The sequence below is a fragment of the Trichosurus vulpecula genome, chromosome 2 (assembly GCF_011100635.1).
Source record: "Trichosurus vulpecula isolate mTriVul1 chromosome 2, mTriVul1.pri, whole genome shotgun sequence".
Classification (NCBI taxonomy): Eukaryota; Metazoa; Chordata; class Mammalia; order Diprotodontia; family Phalangeridae; genus Trichosurus; species Trichosurus vulpecula.
Window position 1 is genome coordinate 393,392,314 of NC_050574.1, and position 21,141 is coordinate 393,413,454.

The 21,141-nt window shown below is 39.4% G+C and overlaps 1 protein-coding gene across 1 annotated transcript in view; it reads right to left on the bottom strand.

Annotated features, from left to right (window-relative positions):
• OCA2 (OCA2 melanosomal transmembrane protein) overlaps nt 1-21,141 on the bottom strand; it is a 625,581-nt gene that overhangs the window by 201,506 nt on the left and 402,934 nt on the right. The window contains exon 21 of the mRNA XM_036747301.1: nt 1,150-1,243. Within this exon, the coding sequence (XP_036603196.1) occupies nt 1,150-1,243 (94 nt within the window). The remainder of the gene's footprint in view (nt 1-1,149; nt 1,244-21,141) is intronic.

Genomic DNA, 21,141 nt, shown 5'->3' on the forward strand with positions numbered 1-21,141 from the left:
ACTGAGAAGAGAAGAGATTAGGCATTCATATAGTGCCTAGTGTGTGCCAGTATGTAAGGGATGATTGAATTTTGTTTCCACAGAAATCATGTGAAAAATAATTTGTGAAATCTAAGGAGTCATTCTTATGGCTAATGCAAAAGATAACTTGATTGCAGAAGAAGATAACTTGATTGCAGAAAAAAGCAGTGGGGGATGTTTGCCACCTATTAATCAGCATATCTAAGAGCTGACTCCCTTTCTTTGTTCTCCGAGAAAGCCTTTTTCCTGTATCAAAAACTGCCAGGTCAGGAGAAGCTCATTAAGGATGAGGCCCATTAACCCAGACCCTTTCTTAGATAATGGAACTTTTCTTATGGATATCCTGGATTGAATCTTCAGCTCACAGTTTTGTCAACTCTCTTAGCAATTGAGAAAATTCTCTTCTCCTGCTATGGACATCATAAAATCTGAGTGATGCAGACATCCAGGGGTGAGATTAAAACTATTGTCATTCCTTTACTAAATAAAGTATAAAGAGACTAAGGATAAAAGGGGGGAGGGAATCGAAATGTGGAAATGGGAGATGTGAGCAGGGGTGGAGACTCACCCATGTGGGGGTGGGTTTAGGTATTTTCAGATAGGCTATAAACCCTGAAATGCCCAGCCAATGGGGAACAGGGGAGGGAAATGTGAATCGGATAGGAAATAAAAGGCTTTGTAATTGTCTGAAAGGGCATGACTTTTCCTAGGGGTCACCCATCCAAAGTGAAATAAAAATCTTTTTTTCTTTTAATTCACTAATAGCCAGGTAGAGTTCTTGGTTAAAAAAACAAAAACAAACAAAAAAAAAAAAAAACATTGTTTCTCACACCAGGCACTGTGCTAAACACTTTTTACATAAATTATCTTGTTTGATTCTCAAAACAACCCTGCTAATATTATCCCCATTTTACAGATGAAGAAACTGAGCCAGACAAAGATTAAGCAATTTGCCCAGGGTCACACAGCTAATAAGTGTCTGAGGCTGGATTTGAACTCAGGTCTTGACTCTGGACTGGACACTCTATCCATTGTATCCACCAGCTGCCTCCAGTCAACACTGGAAGTGACTAAAGCAAATTTCCAAATATGCATTTTCCAACAAATGCAATGAATAAGCTTCCTCACCTCCCAAGCAGGCTCCTATGGCTAGAGAAAAGATGAGCGGCTTAACAGGGAGACTGACTTCTGGATCTTGGCTCAAGTTGAGAAGCACAGGAATCTACAAGAAGAGAAGGGCATTAATCTTAATATTACTTAGATAATATTACTATTTGTATAATATTACTTATATAATTAGTTAATATTACTTAGATAATCTATGAGGCTCTTTGAAGGAAATGCATTTCTCTTTTCCAACAATATTGCAAAAAAACTCTGATCCAAGGCAGTCTTTCAACACAATTCTCCAAGATTATAGGCACTACTGCATCAGCAGAGTATAAGGGGACCATAAGCATCAGTAGACTATAGGCAATACTCCATTGGCCACTAGTTTCCTCCCCTAAAAATGCTCTATACTAATGAAATCAAAGATCTAGTTCCTATCCTGATCCCTTTGAGTTGGCAACATTAACCACCTACAGTAAGGATTTCTCACCCCAAGATGTACCATTTTCATTATGTTCTGAGATCATTATACTCTTCTTCCTCCCACCTCCCAGCTCCTCCTTATGTATTATCTTCTTCCATTAGCATGGAAGCTCCCTGAGGACAAAGATTATCTTCCTTACTTTTTTTTGTCTCCTCATCTCAAAACAGATATAGATGAAATGCTTTGTCTATCATCTTATATTGTGGGCATTTGGAAAAATTTGTTGATTCTTGGGTAAACAGCTTCTATCTGTGAGCACTAGACCATTCTCTTATAATTATGATAATGCATTCCATTCATTTGAGCACTGTAATCTTCTAAGTGGGCTTCATACCCATTATCTCATTTGATCCTTTCAACAATCCAATGAAATAAACCAGAGATATCTAATCTCCATTTGAAATATGAGGAAACCAAGGCATAGACACACACCTGTGTGAGACAAGAAGGAAAATATCATGGGTCTCTGATTTCTTAATAAATCAAGTCAACAAACATTGATTAAGTACCTACTATGTGCCTATTACTGTGCTAAGCACCAGGGATGAAAAGAAAGGCATTTTTGTTCCTTGCCCTCAGGCAGCTCACAATGTAATTGGGAATGCAAAATGCAACAACCAGAACAAGAATAGTAACAATCACAACAATAATAATAAATACATCAAGGTGTAGACAGGATAAATTGGAGATAATCTAAGGGAAAACACTAACACGAAGGGTGACCAGGAAAGGATTCCTCCAGAAGACTGAAGAAAGCCATGGAAGCCAGGAGGCAGAGACAAGGAGGGAGAGGATCCTAAGCATGATGGATCATCAGTGAAAATGCACAGTTAGGGTTAAGGTTTAGGGGTGCTCGGGACCCCAAAATACTGACACGCCAGGTCCTGCCCAAATGGATTCCACCTGAGTCTTCTTTCAGTCAAAGTAAAACAAAGTTTATTAAAGAGTCACCATATGGGGTAGACTCTTAAGGAGCTTGATTGAGCGTTAATATGGCTCATGCCAATGAGCCAGATTGAACCTTGAGCCTTTGTAATACTAATGCAAGCAGGCTAGATAAAATCTGAGTACTTTCAGGGAAACAAGATGGATCTTATATACAGAAAGACTGAGGGAAGGTGGCCAAGTAGCTTGGGGGTTCCAAGAATGCTCTTGTTAGGAGTGATCAATAGCAGGGAGTGACTAGAGGTCAAATTTTGGGAAGATCTTGATGGGAATGACCAGTATCCTGGGGTGACTAAAGGCAGTATTCTGGGGTAACTAGAGGACAAATCTAGGGAGGATCTTGATGGGAAAGACCAGTAGCCTGGAGAATGGGATTTTGATAGGATCAAGGGTGGGTAGTAGTCTAAGGAAATCTGGAAGTAACTGAGATTTGTGCATAGAGACAATGAAAGGTTTATGGCCTCAAGGGAAAAACAGATCAAGTGGGGAAATACAAGGAGATTTCAAGGTGGGGTTTTCTAGGGCCCTTTAGACAAATGTGACCTAAACTCTTTTGGGGTAAGGGACAAAAGTCTTGGCTTGGGCCCATACCCCATCATTAGGAGATGGAGCATTTTGTAAGAGCAACAGCACAAGATTCCTCTATATAGTGTATATACATATCTGAAATTAAAATTTCAGCTTCTTAAACTTGTGAGGAATTTTAGAGGAGAGAAGAGTCTCTAGAACTTCATTTCCCAAGATGCTTGGGAAAAAGAGAACATTTCTCTTCAGGAGAAATTCTCTGGCTCCATTTCAAGGAGGCTATCTGTGTGGCCAGAGACTAGCTGAGTCACTAGGCAAGCATTCTGATGGTTGAGGTGTCTTCAAGAACACAGATTTATACAAATGTATTTAGGACTCTATGAATGATTCTTTTGACTAGTTTTTTGTCTTCATTTTTTGTCTTCCTATTATATCTTAATTAAATGATTTGTGATTAGAAATGTAGGTTCTGTCTGGTCTATAAGACAATGTGCCCTGGATTAGAGAATTGACCCATATCTACATCATTATAATTACTCAAAACATCATACAATTAACTTGAATAACAAAATGTTCCAGAGATGAGTGATACTTGTGCTCCATTAACTGGCAAATTGGAAAAGTTTAGCAATTCAAAACAAGGAAAAAGTATTATTTTAGGACAAGAACATTTTCAATTTAACTCAAAAAATATGTATTAAGTGCCTATTGTATGCAAAATACTCTAAGGGGAAGCACAAAATTTTTATAAGTCACAATGCCTGCCTTCATGGTGTTGAAAGTGAGACGAGGTCCAGGAACCCCAAAACTGGAGTTCCCAGACAGGGTCATTGAAGGGGAGGTACCCCTCAAGGACCAGAATACTGGAGAGGGTCGGGGCTGTCTGGAATGAATTCAAGATCTCCAGCATTCTTTAAGTAAAGGTGGCAAAGATTTATTATGCTTTTTAGCTGGTAAGAGTTCTTAGGGAACCTGCAATCTTGGAGGGGTGCAGGTAAAGTTTATATAGGTTAAACTTTAGTAAAACATGTGCCAAATATGTTAATTAGGTGATTCAGGGCAGGATTTGGGAGTGGTTAAGGTGTGGTCAGTTCTTAAAAGAACATGTACTTTTTGTATCTACTGTGCAGGTATCTTACCCAGAGTTCACTGGGAAATAGCCCAAGGTGGGGCTACATGGAGGTGTGGTATTAGGCCTAAAACATCACTAAGTCAACTAACGGTCAGGGCTGACTGGGAAATGCCCAGGCTTCTTCCATCAATGTCTTGTTAGACAAGATAAATATAAGGGAGTATACATATGTCTAGGTCCAGCATGCATGTGATAGGCCAGTGAGTAGTAAATATCTCTATGACCCAGTACACAGCATGTACACAGCTGGTTCAAACTAATAAATTCTATAGGTACAGCTGACCACTGTATCAGGAAGAGAGATAAGTGTTTTGCTAGGGCATGCTGTCCTGTTTTGCTAGAGAGAAACTGCTAGGGACAATGTTTTGAGTCTAGGGAGAGATGTGATTTTGGAACTGGATGTGATTTTGGAACGGGGTTCCAAGCACAGGCACCCAGGCACCCCATCAATGGGGTGTACAGTCTAGTAAATAACTAAGATCAAAAACTTGTTTCATCTCTTCATATTAAAACCATGATATAAGATAAGCCACAGTTCTCAAAAAAAAATTAGTTTATTAATCATTTCTTGCTAGCTAGCTTTCCCTATCCTTGGAGTTAGGACACCTGCAGTCGAGTCACAAAATTCATTTCATTTATCTGAATCTCAGTTTTCTTATCCTTTAAATTACCATGATGAACTACATACTCTCTAAGGTCTTTCTCCACTCTAATAGGTGTGGAGTCAGAAAGGCTTAGGTTCAAATCCTGCTTTAGATACTTAACTAACCATATAATAGTAGTAACTTAATCTCTCTCAGGCTGTTTCCTAATCAAAGGAAAACAGCAAAGCCAAAATATTAAGATCTGTAGCATCTCTCTCATAGGATTGTTATGAGCATGAAATGAGATCATGGTGATCTAATATGGCTGGCCATGGATCATGCAGATGGAGTGATTATCCTTGTCAAAGTCATCCACTAGAATAGTGAGGCAAACAGAACATACAAATATAGAGCTCCATACTCTAGTGGGAACCCTGACCCCAACCTGTCTCTTCAGTAACCAATTGAAAATAGCCAACATTCTTGAATTCCTAGAGCACAATAGTATCTTTCCCCACTTGTAACAATGAAGTATTGCTTTATGTTTTTCAAAAATTTGTGTAGCCCTGAAGGCCATTTCCCTAACAAGTCCTAATTGTAAATCAAAGTAATGGGCCTAAAGAACTTGGCAATCTTTCTAAAAGGTGCCAACAGAACACTGTTACAACATGAATATGGGTGTAAGCTCTCTGGATGTGAGACTGGCAACTAAACCCTACGCATCTTTTGTCATGCTGATTTGCCCAGTTGAATGCCCAATAGACAAGACATCATTTGGAGTTAGCTCCCCTCTTGTTTTTTGCCAAAAATCTAAATTAAATATGGTTAGATAGAAATGAAGATAATATCCCTACCCATCCTGAGGAAGGAAAGTAAGAAGAGAGAGAGAGAGAGAGAGGGAGAAGGAGAGGGAGAGGGAGAGGGAGAGGGAGAGAGAGAGAGAGAGAGAGAGAGAGAGAGAGAGAGAGAGAGAGAGAGAGGGGAGAGAGGGAGAGACAGAGAGACAGAGAGAGAGAGAGAGAGAGAGAGACAGAGAGAGAGACAGAGAGAGAGAGAGGGAGAGAGAGAGAGAGAGGGAGGGAGAGGGAGGGAGAGAGAGAAAGAGAGAGAGGAAGGGAGAGAGAGAGGGACAGAGAGGGAGGGAGAGAGAGAGGGACAGAGAGGGAGAGAGGGAGGGAGAGAGAGAGACAGAGAGAGAGACTCTCTAGAGAGAGTGCAATATATGGAGAGCATGCAATGAGGGATCCTCCTCCATATTACTTTCTACAAACATACGTGTTTTGAATACTAGAAAAATCCACTCTTTTGGCTGAAGGCATTTATTTTGTGACACATCAAGTTATATTTGTTAAAACAAAGGCTCAAAGCCTCGCCATAGACAGGCAAGAGCAGAAAGATGCAATTTTCAAATCTTGCTTTAGGAGCAGCCCTGCTTCCAACCCCAGCCAAGGCCTTCACTCTAGCTCCCCAAAGGTTGAGAACAGTTTTGTTGGATTCAAAATATCTGTTCAATTAAAGGGTCTAACACAGAGAGGGGTATGTTTGGCAGCAGTCTGCAGAATTCCTTTCATTGGCTTTGCAAAAATCATCTTCTTTGGGGACAGGAGGCTCCCCTACTACAAGGCAGGAAAAAAATGAAACACTGCCCATGGCAAATTAAGGATATGTTAACAAAATGTAAAACATTTCTCTCCTTTCCTGGGGAATATGGAAACACATGGAAGCACAGTTTTATACAGAAATTTCAAGCTTCAGAGAGAGAGAGAGAGAGAGAGAGAGAGAGAGAGAGAGAGAGAGAGAGAGTTCACAATCCAAATAGTACTTTCTTTCCATATTTTCAAGAAGGAAAAAAGTTGGCCTCCCTAAAATTTAGTACTCTTTCCTGTTAAATTTCTCTGGAAAGCTAATGAGGCAACTGGAATTGACCCTTACTCAAACCTGTGGCCAGCCTGATTCAAGTCCTTCTGCTATTTCTCTGTCAATCTGCCACGGGGAAAGAAAGGAATGATTGCCCACTCCCCACATTTCTGTTGATGCAATATATAGAATAAAATTCATAGTTGTGCATATTGGCAGTTTTCATCTAAACTATTTTATTTCTCAGCCTAATAATTCATCCCTGAAGATCGATTTTACTCTTTCTTAGCTGTAACTCAAAGGTTAATAATAATGTTAATAATTTAAGCTAGAACTTATATAGTATTTTATGTGTACATATGTGGGTGTGTATGTGTGTACATATACACACATAAATACGTGTACACATACGTGTATATATGCATGCATGTATATGTGTACATATATATGGGTGTATATGCATATGTGTACATATACACATATGTACATATATATGCACATCTATATGTATATATGGAGAGATCTTCACAAGAACCCTGTGAAGCAGGTACTATTATTATTCCTATTTTAAAGGTGAGTGAATTTAGATTAACAGTAGCTTAGTGATTTGCCCGGGATCACCCAGCTAGTGTCCGAGGTAATAGTCTCAGATCTTCCTGATTGCAGGTTCAGTATTTTATCCACTGTTCCACCTAATTGCCCCCTAGGTTAAAGGAATAATGTAAATTATAAACCTTCCCATGTACTCAGAGTTCATATGAAATTAAGGCTAATGGATATCAGAAGGCATATGAAATTGTTCATTTCCTATCCATTTTTAATTTCTAATTTCATGGAAATTCGATTGTAGGGAGGACTGTGTCGGTAATTAAAGTGGGACTTTTTTATTGTTTTCTCTTTTGGAGCACTTATTTAATCAAGTGCCCTTTATGAGTCTGGCCTTTGTTTTTTATTATTATTATTAAATCAGGAGTCTTTGAATATCTGCTTATCTCAAGGGAAAGCCTAGTTTATATGGGTTTGAGTCTCATGTTTGTGACACCAGAAGCTTTTAGGTCACATGGGTTTGAGTCGAATGTTGTGACACCCTTTGACCCTGGACAGGGTATATAAACTCAGAGGCTGGCATTTTGCCTTTGGGGCTCTCACTCACTGGAAGAGTGTTGAGACTATGGGAAAGCCCTTGTAACAGCCCCCAGGCTTTGCTAACCCAGAACCATTGGTTCTTCTCTGGTAACTATTGTGATTTGGTCAAACAGATAAGAGGCCTGTCTGTTGATTCTTGTTTATTTGCTCTGTTTATATAAGGTATGTTTGTAATTTGTTTGTATTTGTTCTGAAGTTCCTGGGGTTGGCTTTTCCTCTGGAACTAAGTGAATGATATATGCATGTGTGATTAAAGTGAGATTATTAACCGCTTACAGTTGCTTTCCTTAGAAAAGCAGATCAAAAGAATCTGTGCTGGCAGCTCTTGTTGCTGGTGTTGTTGGGTCTTACACCTCAGCAGCAGGAGCTAGCCAAATTGTAGTAGCTTGTGTTTGCTTATCTTAAGAAAAAAGAGATGGAACACTAGCAAAGTATTACAGTAGTAAAAATGAGCAAGAGAATGCGCATTTTGCAAAACAAAATATTTTGGTAGGCCAGTAAAATCACAATAGCTAAAATTTACATAGTACTTTCAGGTTTACATAGCACTTAGAGAAATAAGCACTATGTAAAAAATGTGTGTGTGTGTGTGTGTACTATGTAAAAACCTCAATTGATTCTCATAACAACTCTGTGAAGTTGGAACCATTATTATGCCATTTTACAGATGAGGAAACTGAGGTTAAAAGTGTTTAAGTGGCTTGTCCAGAATCACACAGCTACACAGTATCTGAGGCAGAATTGAAACTCAAGTTTTCCTGACATCAAGTCCAGGGATTTGTCCATAATAAGTTGTAAGGGACCTTCAAGGTCATTCAGTTGAGGTAGTCCCACTGTAATTTGCCCTAGTCAGACCAACATAATAGCTAGCTTCTGTATAGTGTTTTAAGGCTTCCCTATCACCTTATACATATCATCTCATTTTCTACTCCTAAGAGATAGGTACTATTACCATCCCTATTTCACAGATAAGGAAGCTAAGGCCAGAGAGATGCTAAATGATTTGCCTAGGGTCCCACAGCTAGTAAATGTCTGACATCACCTTTGAACTCAGTTTTTCCTAATTCTAGGTCCAGCACTCTATTCGCTGAGCTACATAGCTGCTCATATAAAGCACAGTGTCCAGTTCCGGCTGCTATGTTTTAACATGGACACACACCAGAGTGTGATAAAAGGATCCCCACCAGAATGGTGAGGTGATTGTAGCTGTTGGAGGAGTAGTTGATGGAACTTGCAATGTTGGGGCCACCAGGAGGCAACCCATTTTGGTTTGAGCAAGTGCCAATAGCTACAAAAATTTCCCTTACAATGAATACAAAATTTGCCCCCTTATAACTCCACTCCATTCATCATTGGAGGACTGATTACAGGAGCTAGGGATGTTGGACATGGAGAATACTAGAGGGTATATGCACTGGCGGAGTGGGGGAGAGAGGATTCTGGAAGGGACATGGTACCCGACTTTAAGTATTTGAAGGACTAACTTGTTGAAAAGAAGATCAGTGTTGTTCTGCTTGACCCCAGAGGTCAGAACCAGGAATAATTTGGTAAATGCTTAAAAGAAGCACATTTAAAGTTTCTATAGATGCAAGAAAAACTTAGCAATGAATATCTTTCCAAAGTAGAATGGGCTGCATTAGAAACTAGTGCATAGTGGAGAGAGTGCTGGACCTGGAATCAGGATGATCTGAATTCAAATTCAACCTCAGATGAGCTGTGTGACCCTGGACAGGTCACTTTATTTCTCTCAGTCTCAGTTTCCTCACTGGTAAAAGGGGATAATAATAGTACCTACTGCACAGTGTTGTGGTGAGAATAAAATGAGATAATATACTGCTTTGCAAATCTTAAAGCACTCTAAAAAATGCTAGCTATCATCATCATTATTACATACTTCTTCAGAAAAGATTTCAACTTGTCAGAGATGATTTCAGATCTATGTTCATGACTCCCAAATTGATATAGTCAACCTTAATCTCTCCTGAGCCCCATTCTACCATTACCAACAGCCTAGTGGATGACTAGTGGGATGATGCATAGGCATTTCAAATTCTACATGATGAAAATATAACTCATTATACATTCTTTCCCAAACTATCCTGGCTCCAAACTTCCTTATAACTTTGACATTACTACCATCTTTTAAATCACCCAGGTTCACAACCTTGGTGTCATTTTTGATGCACCCAAATCCAATCAGTTGTCAAACTTTGTGAATTCTACCTCCATAACATCTTTAGTATTTATCCCCTTCTCTCAATTCACGTAGTCTCTACAGCATTCTGGGCCCTAAACACTTCAGCCCTGCAGCATTGCAAAGAACCCTAATCAGTCTCCCTGCTTCCAATCTCTATCATCTTCAATCCATCCTCTACAAGGCTGCTAAAGTGATATTCCTAAAACACAGATTGAACCATATCACTCTTTTACTCAAGCACCTTAATTGCTTTTCTATTGCCTCTGAGATAAAATACAAATTCCTCATCCTGGCATTTAAAGCTCTCCACAATCTGACCTACTGTTCTCCTCTCATTTCACATTGCTTACCTTCACTCCCTCTCCATCACTGGTCTGCTAACTGGTTCCCTTACATGACATTCAATCTCTTACTTCCATGGATTTGTACAAGTGGTCACCTACAGGGTAGAATAAACTCATTGCCTCCCTCTGCCTTGAAGAATTCCTAGCTCCCTTTAAAGTACAGCTCAGGTGTCTTTTTCCACCTGTAGTCTTTCCCCATCTCCTTGATTATTTGCTTGCTCACTCTCTCTACTTCCTGAAATCGCTTTGCATGGCACTACATGGACTTTGTCTTTACTTCTTTACATGTTTTATCCCCCAGAAGAACGTAAGCTTCTTGAGGGCAAGGACTATTTCAATTTCGCCTTTGCATTTCCCACGTGTAGCATAGTGTCCTGCTCATAGCAGGCATTTAATAAATGCTCATTGAATCAAATTAAAAATATTGCAGATGAGATTATTGCTTAACTATATACTATACCCAATATCTTCTAAGATCTCTTCCAACTCTGAAATGTTTTGATTTGGCAAAAGTCAACTTATCATCCAAGGCAGAAATCCCCTCCACACCATGCATCATAAATGATATTTCAACCTCTGTTTCCAGTAATGAGAAGCTAGCAGCTTCTAATGGCAACCCAATCTGTTCCTAGAGAGCTCTAATTATCACAAATGACTCCCCTAACAGAGTCCAAAATTTGCCTCCCTATATGTTCTCTACCTACTGACCTTTTGGATGTCTTTTTTTTTTTTTTGCAAGCAGGAATTAAAACAAATGCAAAAGTAAAATTCCTGAGATTTTCAGCAATTTGGGCAGCTTAATCCAGTTGCTTTTTTTCCTTATAAAAAATGTTTATACCATGGTACAACTGAGCTCAGGCCTATAGGAAGAGGAAAAAGAGCAGAAATCATCATCAAGATATGATTTCTTAACAAAGAGAGAATAACAAAGCATTCTCATTTGGAACCCATAGAGAGTCAGGACAGTTTGTGTGAACACAAAAGTCAGGGCAAGTAGAAAACTAGGTAACTCAGGATGTTGGTATTTTTCAACTTTAGCTACTAGAAAAAAAATCCCAACAAAACATTATGTTGTTCTTGGAAATAAAAAACAGTTTCTTCTTATCTAAAAACCTCACCCTGAAAAAAGACCTTTAAATATATACATATTATGTTTATTTATTGATGGTACTTTCTTAAATCATTTCTCTTGCTACATTTCTTTATATCCAAAAACATGTATTTAAAAAGAAGTGTACTCTTTTCAGCATAATTCCCTTCTATCTGAAGCTTCAGTGAAGGCAGCGAAAAGAAAAACCCAGATTTATGTACATAAATTATTCTTTGTATTTAACCTTCAAGGAAATAATAACATTTTAACTTGAAAATTGCCTGAGAATTCTTTTTGTCCAAGTAAGTATGGCTGAAAAGAAAGATTTAAATCAGAAGAGAATCAGAGGACGTGTCTACCAGGAGCTCTCAACAAATCCCATCTAATCTGTCCTTTCCTTCCCACCCCACCCCACCTCCATTGGAAACATACACAGGTTTCCAATGTCTCCTTTGAGTTGATATATCAATGATATATCAAGAGCCTTTGAAATGTGCCATCCACCAACATGATCCTAATCATAACACAGTTGGAATCCCTGTAGACCTATAGTCTGTAGTTTTTTCTTTTCTTTTTTCTCTCTTTTTTTCTTTTTCTCCCTTTTTTTAAGTATTGGAACATTTACTTGAATCTCAGAATATTAAGCCTGGGACATTACCGGTCAACTAGCCCAACTCCCTCAGTTCATAGATGAGGACAGTGAGGCCCTGAGATGATTTGACCAAGAATACATAGCTTCACTCATTTTTAAACCTGTCATTTCTCCTGTTCCTCATATTTAGACATTATCTGAAGCAGTGACATAATCACATTTGTAAGTTGCTTTTGTTGTTTTACAGTATTCTTATAATTTATCTGAGTCTGGTCATTTTAGGAATGTGGGTTCATGCTTTCTAAAATATGCCTTGTGCTTCCCATAGATGGTGGAGGAAAGCATCTGATCAGACTGGGAGTGCAGGAATCACTGCTGGCACTGAGGCAGAGTTCTATTGCTTTGCCCTGCTTGTATATGGTTCGCAGTCCTAGGTGGTGGTCCTTGAGGGAGAAGGAGCACTGGTGTGGCAGAGCTTGTGGTGGCTGTGGAGAGGGAGTCCTCCTGGTAGTTACACAGCAGAAAGGAGTACTTGAGATAACTCACAGATGAGAGCACAGGCCAGGAGAGGAGTAACCACCTCTCCCTGGATCATACCACCTCAGAATAGAAGTAGCTCTGAAAACAGCAGCACAAGACCCTTGAAGCTTGGGACAGAGCACTCTCTGCTCTGAAGCAGTCATAACCTGACAAAGAGCTCAAAAGTCAAGTAATTGGCTGGGAAAATGAGGAGACAGCATTAAAGGACTTGGACTCAAAACATACAGCCAGAAGAAGTCAATAAAATCAAAAGATCCTACATCAAAAGTCCCCAAGAAAAATATGAATTGGTAGCAGGCCACGGAAGGGCGCAAAAAGGATTTGCAAAATCAAGTAAGAGAAGTAGAGGAAAAATCGAAAAGAGAAATGATAGTGATGCAAGAAAATCATGAAAAATGAGTCAATATAGACAGAGGGCACAGGGTGAATTGAATATGAAGAGATGATGTCTAAAAAAAATAAAATTAAGGGGCAAGAGAGGAATATATTTGGAGAAGGAGAAAGGGAAAGATAGAATGGGTAAATTATCTCACCAAAAAGTGGCAAGAAAAAGCTGTTATAATGGAAGGGAAGAGGGGGTAGGTGAAAGGGAATGAGTGAACCTTACTCTCATCAGATTTGGCTTAAGGAGGTAATAACATGCACACTCAATTGGGTATCATACCCTACAGGAAAGTAGGGGGGAAAGGAATTGGGGGGGGGGATGATAGAAGGGAGGACAGATTGGGGGAAGGGGTAGTCAAAAGCAAACACTTTTGAAAGGGAACAGGATCAAAGCAGAAAACTGCATGAAGGGAGACGGGATAGGATGGAGGGAAATACAGTTAGTCTTTCACAACATGACTATTATGGAAGTGTTTTGCATAACAATACATGTATAACCTATATTGAATTGCTTGCCTTCTCAAGGAGGGTGAGTGGGAAGGGAAGAAGGGAGAGAATTTGGAACTCAAAATTCTAAAAACAAATATTTAAAAATTGTTTTTATATGCAATTGGGAAATAAGATACACAGGAAATGGGGTATAGAAATCTATCTTGCCCCACAAGAAAGTAAGTGGGAAGGGGATGGGCAGGGAGTGGGGTGATAGGAGGGAGGGCAGACTAGGGAAAGGGGCAATCAGAATACATGCTATCTTGGGATGCAGGGGAGGATAGAGATGGGGAGAAAATTTGTAATTCAAAATCTTGTGGAAATGAATGTTGAAAACTAAAATAAATTTAAAAATAAATAAAAAATACCTTCATCTATTTTGTTCTTCACTTCCCTCTTTAATCACATCTGGTCTATACTTTCCAGGTCAAAGATAATTTTTATTGATAGAGAAGATGAAGTGAAAGAAGAATAGATAAACTTCCTTATTCTTTAAACCTTACTTGCTCTATATCTTAGCTGGCTACTGGACCCCCTATTTCCCTCATTTCAAACATGGAGGATAACATGACCAGTGTGACTCCTCAGGCTACCACTCCACTCACAGGTAATATCATTAACGTGTTCCACATACTCAGTGATCTTTATGAAAACCAAAAGCTATCCCTACTCACAAAGAGTTTGGGACATAAATCTAAAAAGGAGATCAAAGAACCAGTGCTCTAGCAGAAAATCAAATAACATATTTCAGCTGTGGACAATGTAGAAGACGGTTCATTAGGCTTTCCTCTATTTGGTTATAACTATACACACTACTATAATCTTCTTGGACATAAAGAGTTGTCACATGAGAAAGGGATTCAATTTGTTCTTCTTGTTCCTAGAGGATAAAACTAAGAGTACCGAGGGGAAATTACAGAAAAGCAGATTGTGGCCTGATAGAAGGAAAAACTCCCAAACAATTGGAGCCATCTGAGATTGTAATGGATTGCCATTATAGGTCACTTGAAGTCTCTAAGCAAAGGATGACCACTGCTTTGGGGAGATGCATTGAAGGGCTCTTTGCTCAGGGATAAATTAAATTGTGATTTCTTATTCCCCTTCTAATTCTGTGATTTCTAAAATTCTTCAAAGAATAACAATATTTTTTTTAAAATCTAAAAGAAATTCAAATGAAAGAGCTTCAGAAAGATTTAAGAATATAGATATTAAAGTTTCTGCCAACAAATTTCCCTATTCATTAGTAGTGTTGACCATCCTTTGGTCAGCACCTCCAATCACTACTTGCAGAGCCTGACTATACACAGTTCTGGCTCTCTGGTTCCTTGATGTTGTGTCTTTACTAGAATTTTTAAAATCTTTTTTTCTGTTTGTAGTACTGCCATTCATCTTTCCCATCTGAGCAATTCAAAGGAGAGGCTTTGTTTCTTCTTCAAGCATAACTCCATTGAAAAAAAAAAGTTCAATGGTACTTATTTCTTTTGAAAGCCTGCTTCACTCCACTGGTAAAATAGAATGGAGACAATGAACTCCTTATTGCTCTAAAATGGCTGACAATTCCAATCTAAGATCACCTCAGGATACATGGCAAACCCCTCATGGTATCCAAACTTATCAATAACTGTATTGTTCTTTTTAATGTTATCTGGAACTTTGATCATTCGTTAGCAAACATATATTGTCTATGATATACCAAGCACTGTACTTGTAGCTGGGAATATAGCAAGAGATATAACACAGGACCCTGACTCAAAGTAACCTACATCTTTAAAAAGAGAAAAGACATAAAAAAAATGACTATGATACAAGGAAGGGTGAAATAAGTACAAGGAAGAATGAATTAAGTATAAAGAGGAGGTCTAATCAATTGATTAATTGGCAAGCATTTATTAAATGCTAAGTATATGCCAGGTACCATGCTAGGTACTAAAGGATATAAGATAGTACATATGAAATATGTAATGACTGCAGTAACACTAACAATGATGGGGGGTGATGATGGACTTCCTACGGAAGGCAAGACTTGAGCCAAAGGGTGAGGGAGCTAAGAGGTTCCAAGAAGTAGAGGTAAGGAAGAAGAGAACATTTAAGGTTTGGAGAACAGCATGTGCCATGGCACAGAAACAGAAATTGGAATGTCATGTATGGATGACAGGGAGTAGGTCAGCTTGGCTAGAAAACAGAATGCATGGGGAGAAGAAATATCTAATCAGCATGATCCAGAAAGAGTATAATAAGAAATTCAAGGAAGGATCACTATGCCTAGGGAGAGAAGGCAAATCAAGGAAGGCTTCAAGAAGAAGGTGAAATTTGAGTTTGGCCTGAAATAATGGTGGGGACTTTACAAGATGAAGATATGGAGGGAGGGGGTAAGTCCAGGGGTGGGGAACCTGAAGCCTTGAGGCCACATGTGGTCCTCTGGGTCCCCAAGTGCAGCCCTTTGACTGAATCTAAACTTCACAGAACAAATCCTATTTGGATTCAGTCAAAGCACCATTCTTGAGGACCTAGAAGGCCACATGTGACCTCGAGACCCCAAGTTCCCCACACCTGTGTAAGTCTTTTTCATTGCAAAAATGAGAGAATCACATGAGCAAAGGAGAGAGTAAAATACAAGTCAAGACCAGTCAGTAGAAAGGGAAAGACTGAAAATGAGAGAGGGAGAGGGAATAGCTAATGGAGAAAGGTGACTAAGTCTTCTCAGGAAAGGAGACGATCAAGAATACAGAAGGAAAGGTTAGCCTTGGCAAGGAGGGGGTCTTTGTCTCTTCATTAACTAAGACTAGAGGAAAGGAAGTAGAAGAGTAGATTTGAGGGAGTTCACAGCAGGTAATTTCAAATTTCTTAGGAAAATATAATAGGAGGTGAAGTGAGAGTAATACTAGAGGAAAGAAGTGGTAGAAAAGTAGAAAAGCTTTATAACCATCATTGTGGAAGCCATGATAGAGTCAATTAAAGATGAATAAAAGGATTCCTTTATAGAAACAAGTGCCTCCTCAAGAAGACTTGATCAGGTCAAGAAACTCCTAGCTTTGGAGAGGTGGCCTGAATTTTTCTAGCACCTACAAATCATATCAGCAGCATGGCTTTAAAAATGCATAATTTTGAAAACTCTAGTTGCTATCCAGCAGAAAAGATCTTGCCAGCAATATAAAAAATATGCAAATGTAGTCAGTAGGATTTTTTTTTCACCTTTTCTCTGGTCAAGGATGGTATCATCTTTCTAACACTCCCTAAGTGTTTCATAGGCTCTGAAATCTTTACTGAGACAACTGCATTACCATGGATAAAGTGTAGTGGACTGGAAACACTGGTTTCCCCATGTTGTCATCTATATTACTGAGCCATACAGGAAAAATCCTGGATTACTAGTAACTTTCAAAGCGTGCCACTAAGAAAGTCACTTGTGAACCAAATCAATACAGTTTCCTAGCCCCAGTCTATTTTCGTAGCTTTCTGTACCTGTCAATATCTCCATGATCTATTGTAGGCTTCCAACTCAGTCTCTGAATTAGAACAAGGTTATAAATGAAAACATTTGGTCAACATATTAAAAGCATAGTGGACAAAGCCTAGTACAATATCGGATTCATTTTAAAAATAAAAAGAGAGAGTATGATTGAGTTGGACTCCACAGACCCTGCCCCATAGCAGTGAGTAGAGCACCAGCCCTAGGGCCAGGAGTATCTGAGTTCAAATCCAGACTCAGACACTTGACACACTTACTAGCTGTGTGACCCTGGACAAGTTACTTAACCCCAATTGCCCTGCTTCCCCCCCCCAAAAAAAATAAAAAAAAATTTAAAAGTTGAACTTTAAAAGGAAGAGAGAGACAGCTGTGAAGATGACCAGATGTCCCCCTACGCATCAGGTTTTACTGGTCAGGCTAGCCTTGGTCCTTTGGGTCTGATTGAATCCAATATAATCCACATTAATTAAGCACCTATAATGTGCAAGGTTCTATGCTAGCTGCTGTGGGATACAAAGGCAGAAAGTTGTTTGTTTGTTTTAAAAGGCTATTTTTTTTGGTGTAACAATATTTTAAATTTATTTATTTAACATATTTAGTTTTCAGCATTGATTTTCACAAGAGTTTGAATTACAAATTTTCTCCCCATTTCTACCCTCCCCCCCTCTCCAAGATGGCATATATTCTGGTTGCCCTGTTCGCCAGTCAGCCCTCCCTTCTGTCATCCCACTCCCCACTCATCCCCTTTTCCCTTCCTTTCTTGTAGGGCAAGATAAATTTCTACAACCCATTGCCTGTGTGTCTTATTTTCTAGTTGCATGCAAAAAAATTTTTTTTTTGTTTTTGAACATCTGTTTTTAAAACTTTGAGTTCCAAATTCTCTCCCCTCTTCCCTTCCCACCCATGTTCCCTAAGAAGTCAAGCAATTCCACATAGGCCACATGTGTATCATTATGTATAACCCTTCCACAATACTCATGTTGTGTAAGACTAACTATATTTTGCTCCTTCCCAACCCATCCCCCTTTATTGAATTTTCTCCCTTGACCCTGTCCCCTTTCCAAAGTGTTTGTTTTTGATTACCTCCACCCCCATCTGCCCTCCCATCCATCATCCCTCCCTTTTTTATCTTCTTCCCTCTTCTTTCCTGTGGGGTAAGATACCCAATTGAGTATGTATGGTATTCCCTCCTCAGGCCAAATGTGACGAGAGCAAGATTTACTCATTCCCCCCTAACCTGCCCTCTTCCCTCCTTCCACAGAACTGCTTTCTCTTGCCACCTTTATGCAAGCTAATCCACCCCATTCTATCTCTCCCTATCTCCCTCTCTCAATATATTCCTCTCCCATCCCTTAGTTTGATTTTATTTCTTTTAGATATCTTCCCTTCATCTTCAACTCACCCTGTGTCCGCTCTCTCTCTTTATATATATATACACGTATACATTCATACACATTCACCTATATATATATATATGTATATATATATATATATGTATATATATATATATGTATATATATATATATATGTATATATATATATATATATATATGCATATTCCCTTCAGTTACCCTAATACTGAGGTCTCATGAATCATACACATCATCTTTCCATGGAGGAATGTAAGCTAAACAGTTCAACTTCAGTAAGTCCCTTGCAATTTCTTTTTCTTGTTCTTTTTCTTGATTACCTTTTCATGCTTCTCTTCATTCTTGTGTTTGAAAGTCAAATTTTCTATTCAGCTCTGGTCTTTTCACTGAGAAAGCTTGAAAGTCCTCTATTTTATTGAAAATCCATATTTTGCCTTGGAGCACGATACTCAGTTTTGCTGGGTAGGTGATTCTAGGTTTTAATCCTAGCTCCGTTGACCTCCGGAATATCATATTCCAAGCCCTTCAATCTCTTAACGTAGACGCTACCAGATCTTTGGTTATTCTGATTATGTTTCCACAATACTCAAATTGTTTCTTTCTGGCTGCTTACAGTATTTTCTCCTTGATCTGGGAGCTCTGGAATTTGGCAACAATATTCCTAGGAGATTTCTTTTGGGGATCTATTTGAGGAGGCGATCGATGGATTCTTTCAATTTCTATTTTGCCCTGTGGCTCTAGAATATCAGGGCAGTTCTCCTTGATAATTTCTTGAAAGATGATATCTAGGTTCTTTTTTGATCATGGCTTTCAGGTAGTCCAATAATTTTTAAATTATCTCTCCTGGATCTATTTTCCAGGTCAGTGGTTTTTCCAATGAGATATTTCACATTGTCTTCCATTTTTTCATTCCTTTGGTACTGTTTTATAATATCTTGATTTCTCATCAAGTCACTAGCTTCCACTTGCTCCAATCTCATTTTTAAGGTAGTATTTTCTTCAGTGGTCTTTTGGACCTCCTTTTCCATTTGGCTAATTCTGCCTTTCAAGGCATTCTTCTCCTCATTGGCTTTTTGGAGCTCTTTTGCCATTTGAGTTAGTCTGTTTTTTAAGGTGTTGTTTTCTTCAGTGTATTTTTCAGCATTTTTTTGGGTCTCCTTTAGCAAGTCATTGACTTGTTTTTCATGGTTTTCTCTCATCCTTCTCATTTCTCTTCCCAATTTTTCCTCTGCTTCTCTAACTTGCTTTTCCAAAACCTTTTTGAGCTCTTGCATGGCCTGGGACCAGTTCATGTTTTTCTTGGAGGCTTTTGGTGTAGGCTCTTGCACTTTGTTGACTTCTTTAGGCTGTATGTTTTGGTCTTCTTTGTCACCAAGAAAGAATCCAAAGTCTGAGACTGAATCTGGGTGTGTTTTTGCTGCCTGGCCATATTCCCAACCAACTAACTTGACCCTTGAGTTTTTCAGCAGGGTATGACTGCTTGTAGACTAAAGAGTTCTATGTTCCATGTTTGGGGGGATGCTCCAGCTCTGCCACACCAGCACTTCTCTTTCCCCAAGAACACCCAACCCGGACTGGGCTTAGATCTTCAGCAGGCAGTGCACTCCTGCTGTGATGTGACACGTAATTCCTCCCACCAGGTGGGCCTGGGGCAGGAAGCAAATGCAGCTGTAGCTGCCCCACCTCTGCTGCCGTGGGGGCGGGTGGCGAACCCGAACTGTTTCCACTCCCGCAGCTTTTCCCACTAACCTTCTCTGTTGTCTTTGGTGTTTGTGGGTTGAGAAGTCTGGTAACTGCCACAGCTCACTGATTCAGGGTGGTAGGGCACATTCCGCCCAGCTCCTGATCTGGTTGGTCGGCACCGCTCACGCTGGGCTCTGCTCTGCTCCACTCCCAGCTTCCCAGGTCCCAGGTCCCAGCTCCCAGCTCCCAGCTCCCAGCTCCGTGTGGGATAGACCTTACCCAGAGACCATCCAGGCTGTCCTGGGCTGGAGCCCTGCTTCCCTCTGCTGTTTTGTGGGTTCTGCAGTTCTAGAATTGGTTCAGAGCCATTTTTTATAGGTTTCTGGAGGGACTCGGCAGGGAGCTCATGCTAGTCCCTGCTTTCCAGCCGCCATCTTGGCTCCACCCCCATAAAGGCTATTTTTTTTATGTACTACTAATGGGCCCGGTGCTGTGCTAAGCAATTGACAAATATTATCTCATTTGATTTTAAAAACACTCCCTGCCCTCCAGGAACTTATATTCTACTAGTTTCCTGAGAAGGCTCCAAATCTTGAAGGCTGACTTATGCCCAAAACTTGGCACACAGAATAGCTGTGACAAATACTACCGATATCTTGTGGGCCCTCTATAAATAATCTAATGCATGAGGCTTCCTATAGTTATTTCATTACGCACTATTAAAACTTTCTTTAGTCCTTAAGCAAAAAAAAAAATATTCTTTTCAGCATTTACAACAGCATGCACATCTTTAATATACCAGCTTACACATGTTTAATAGGAATGTTTTTGAGAAAGGCACTCAGCTGCCTTACCAGCTTTAGGGGAGATTCCAACAACAGTGATTGATAAGCTGACTATCAGAGAGAGGCAGGTGACTGTAGGGGGAAGAAAGACAATTTCTCTGAAGTCTAAAAATGCTATTTATCATGAGATGTGCTTGCCACTTTGTTAGATGAAGACAGGAGCACCAACTAAAGCTTCCAGTGTTTGCTGGAATCAAAGTAGTTCTCATAACCATCAAGGTTGTTTGGTAGCTATGAATTTGTGTCAGTATTTATTTTGAGTATTAATATCAATATTTTCCCAGAAGTTGCTACTGTTTTACTTTTATCAGGATCTTTCAAGCATCAATATTTA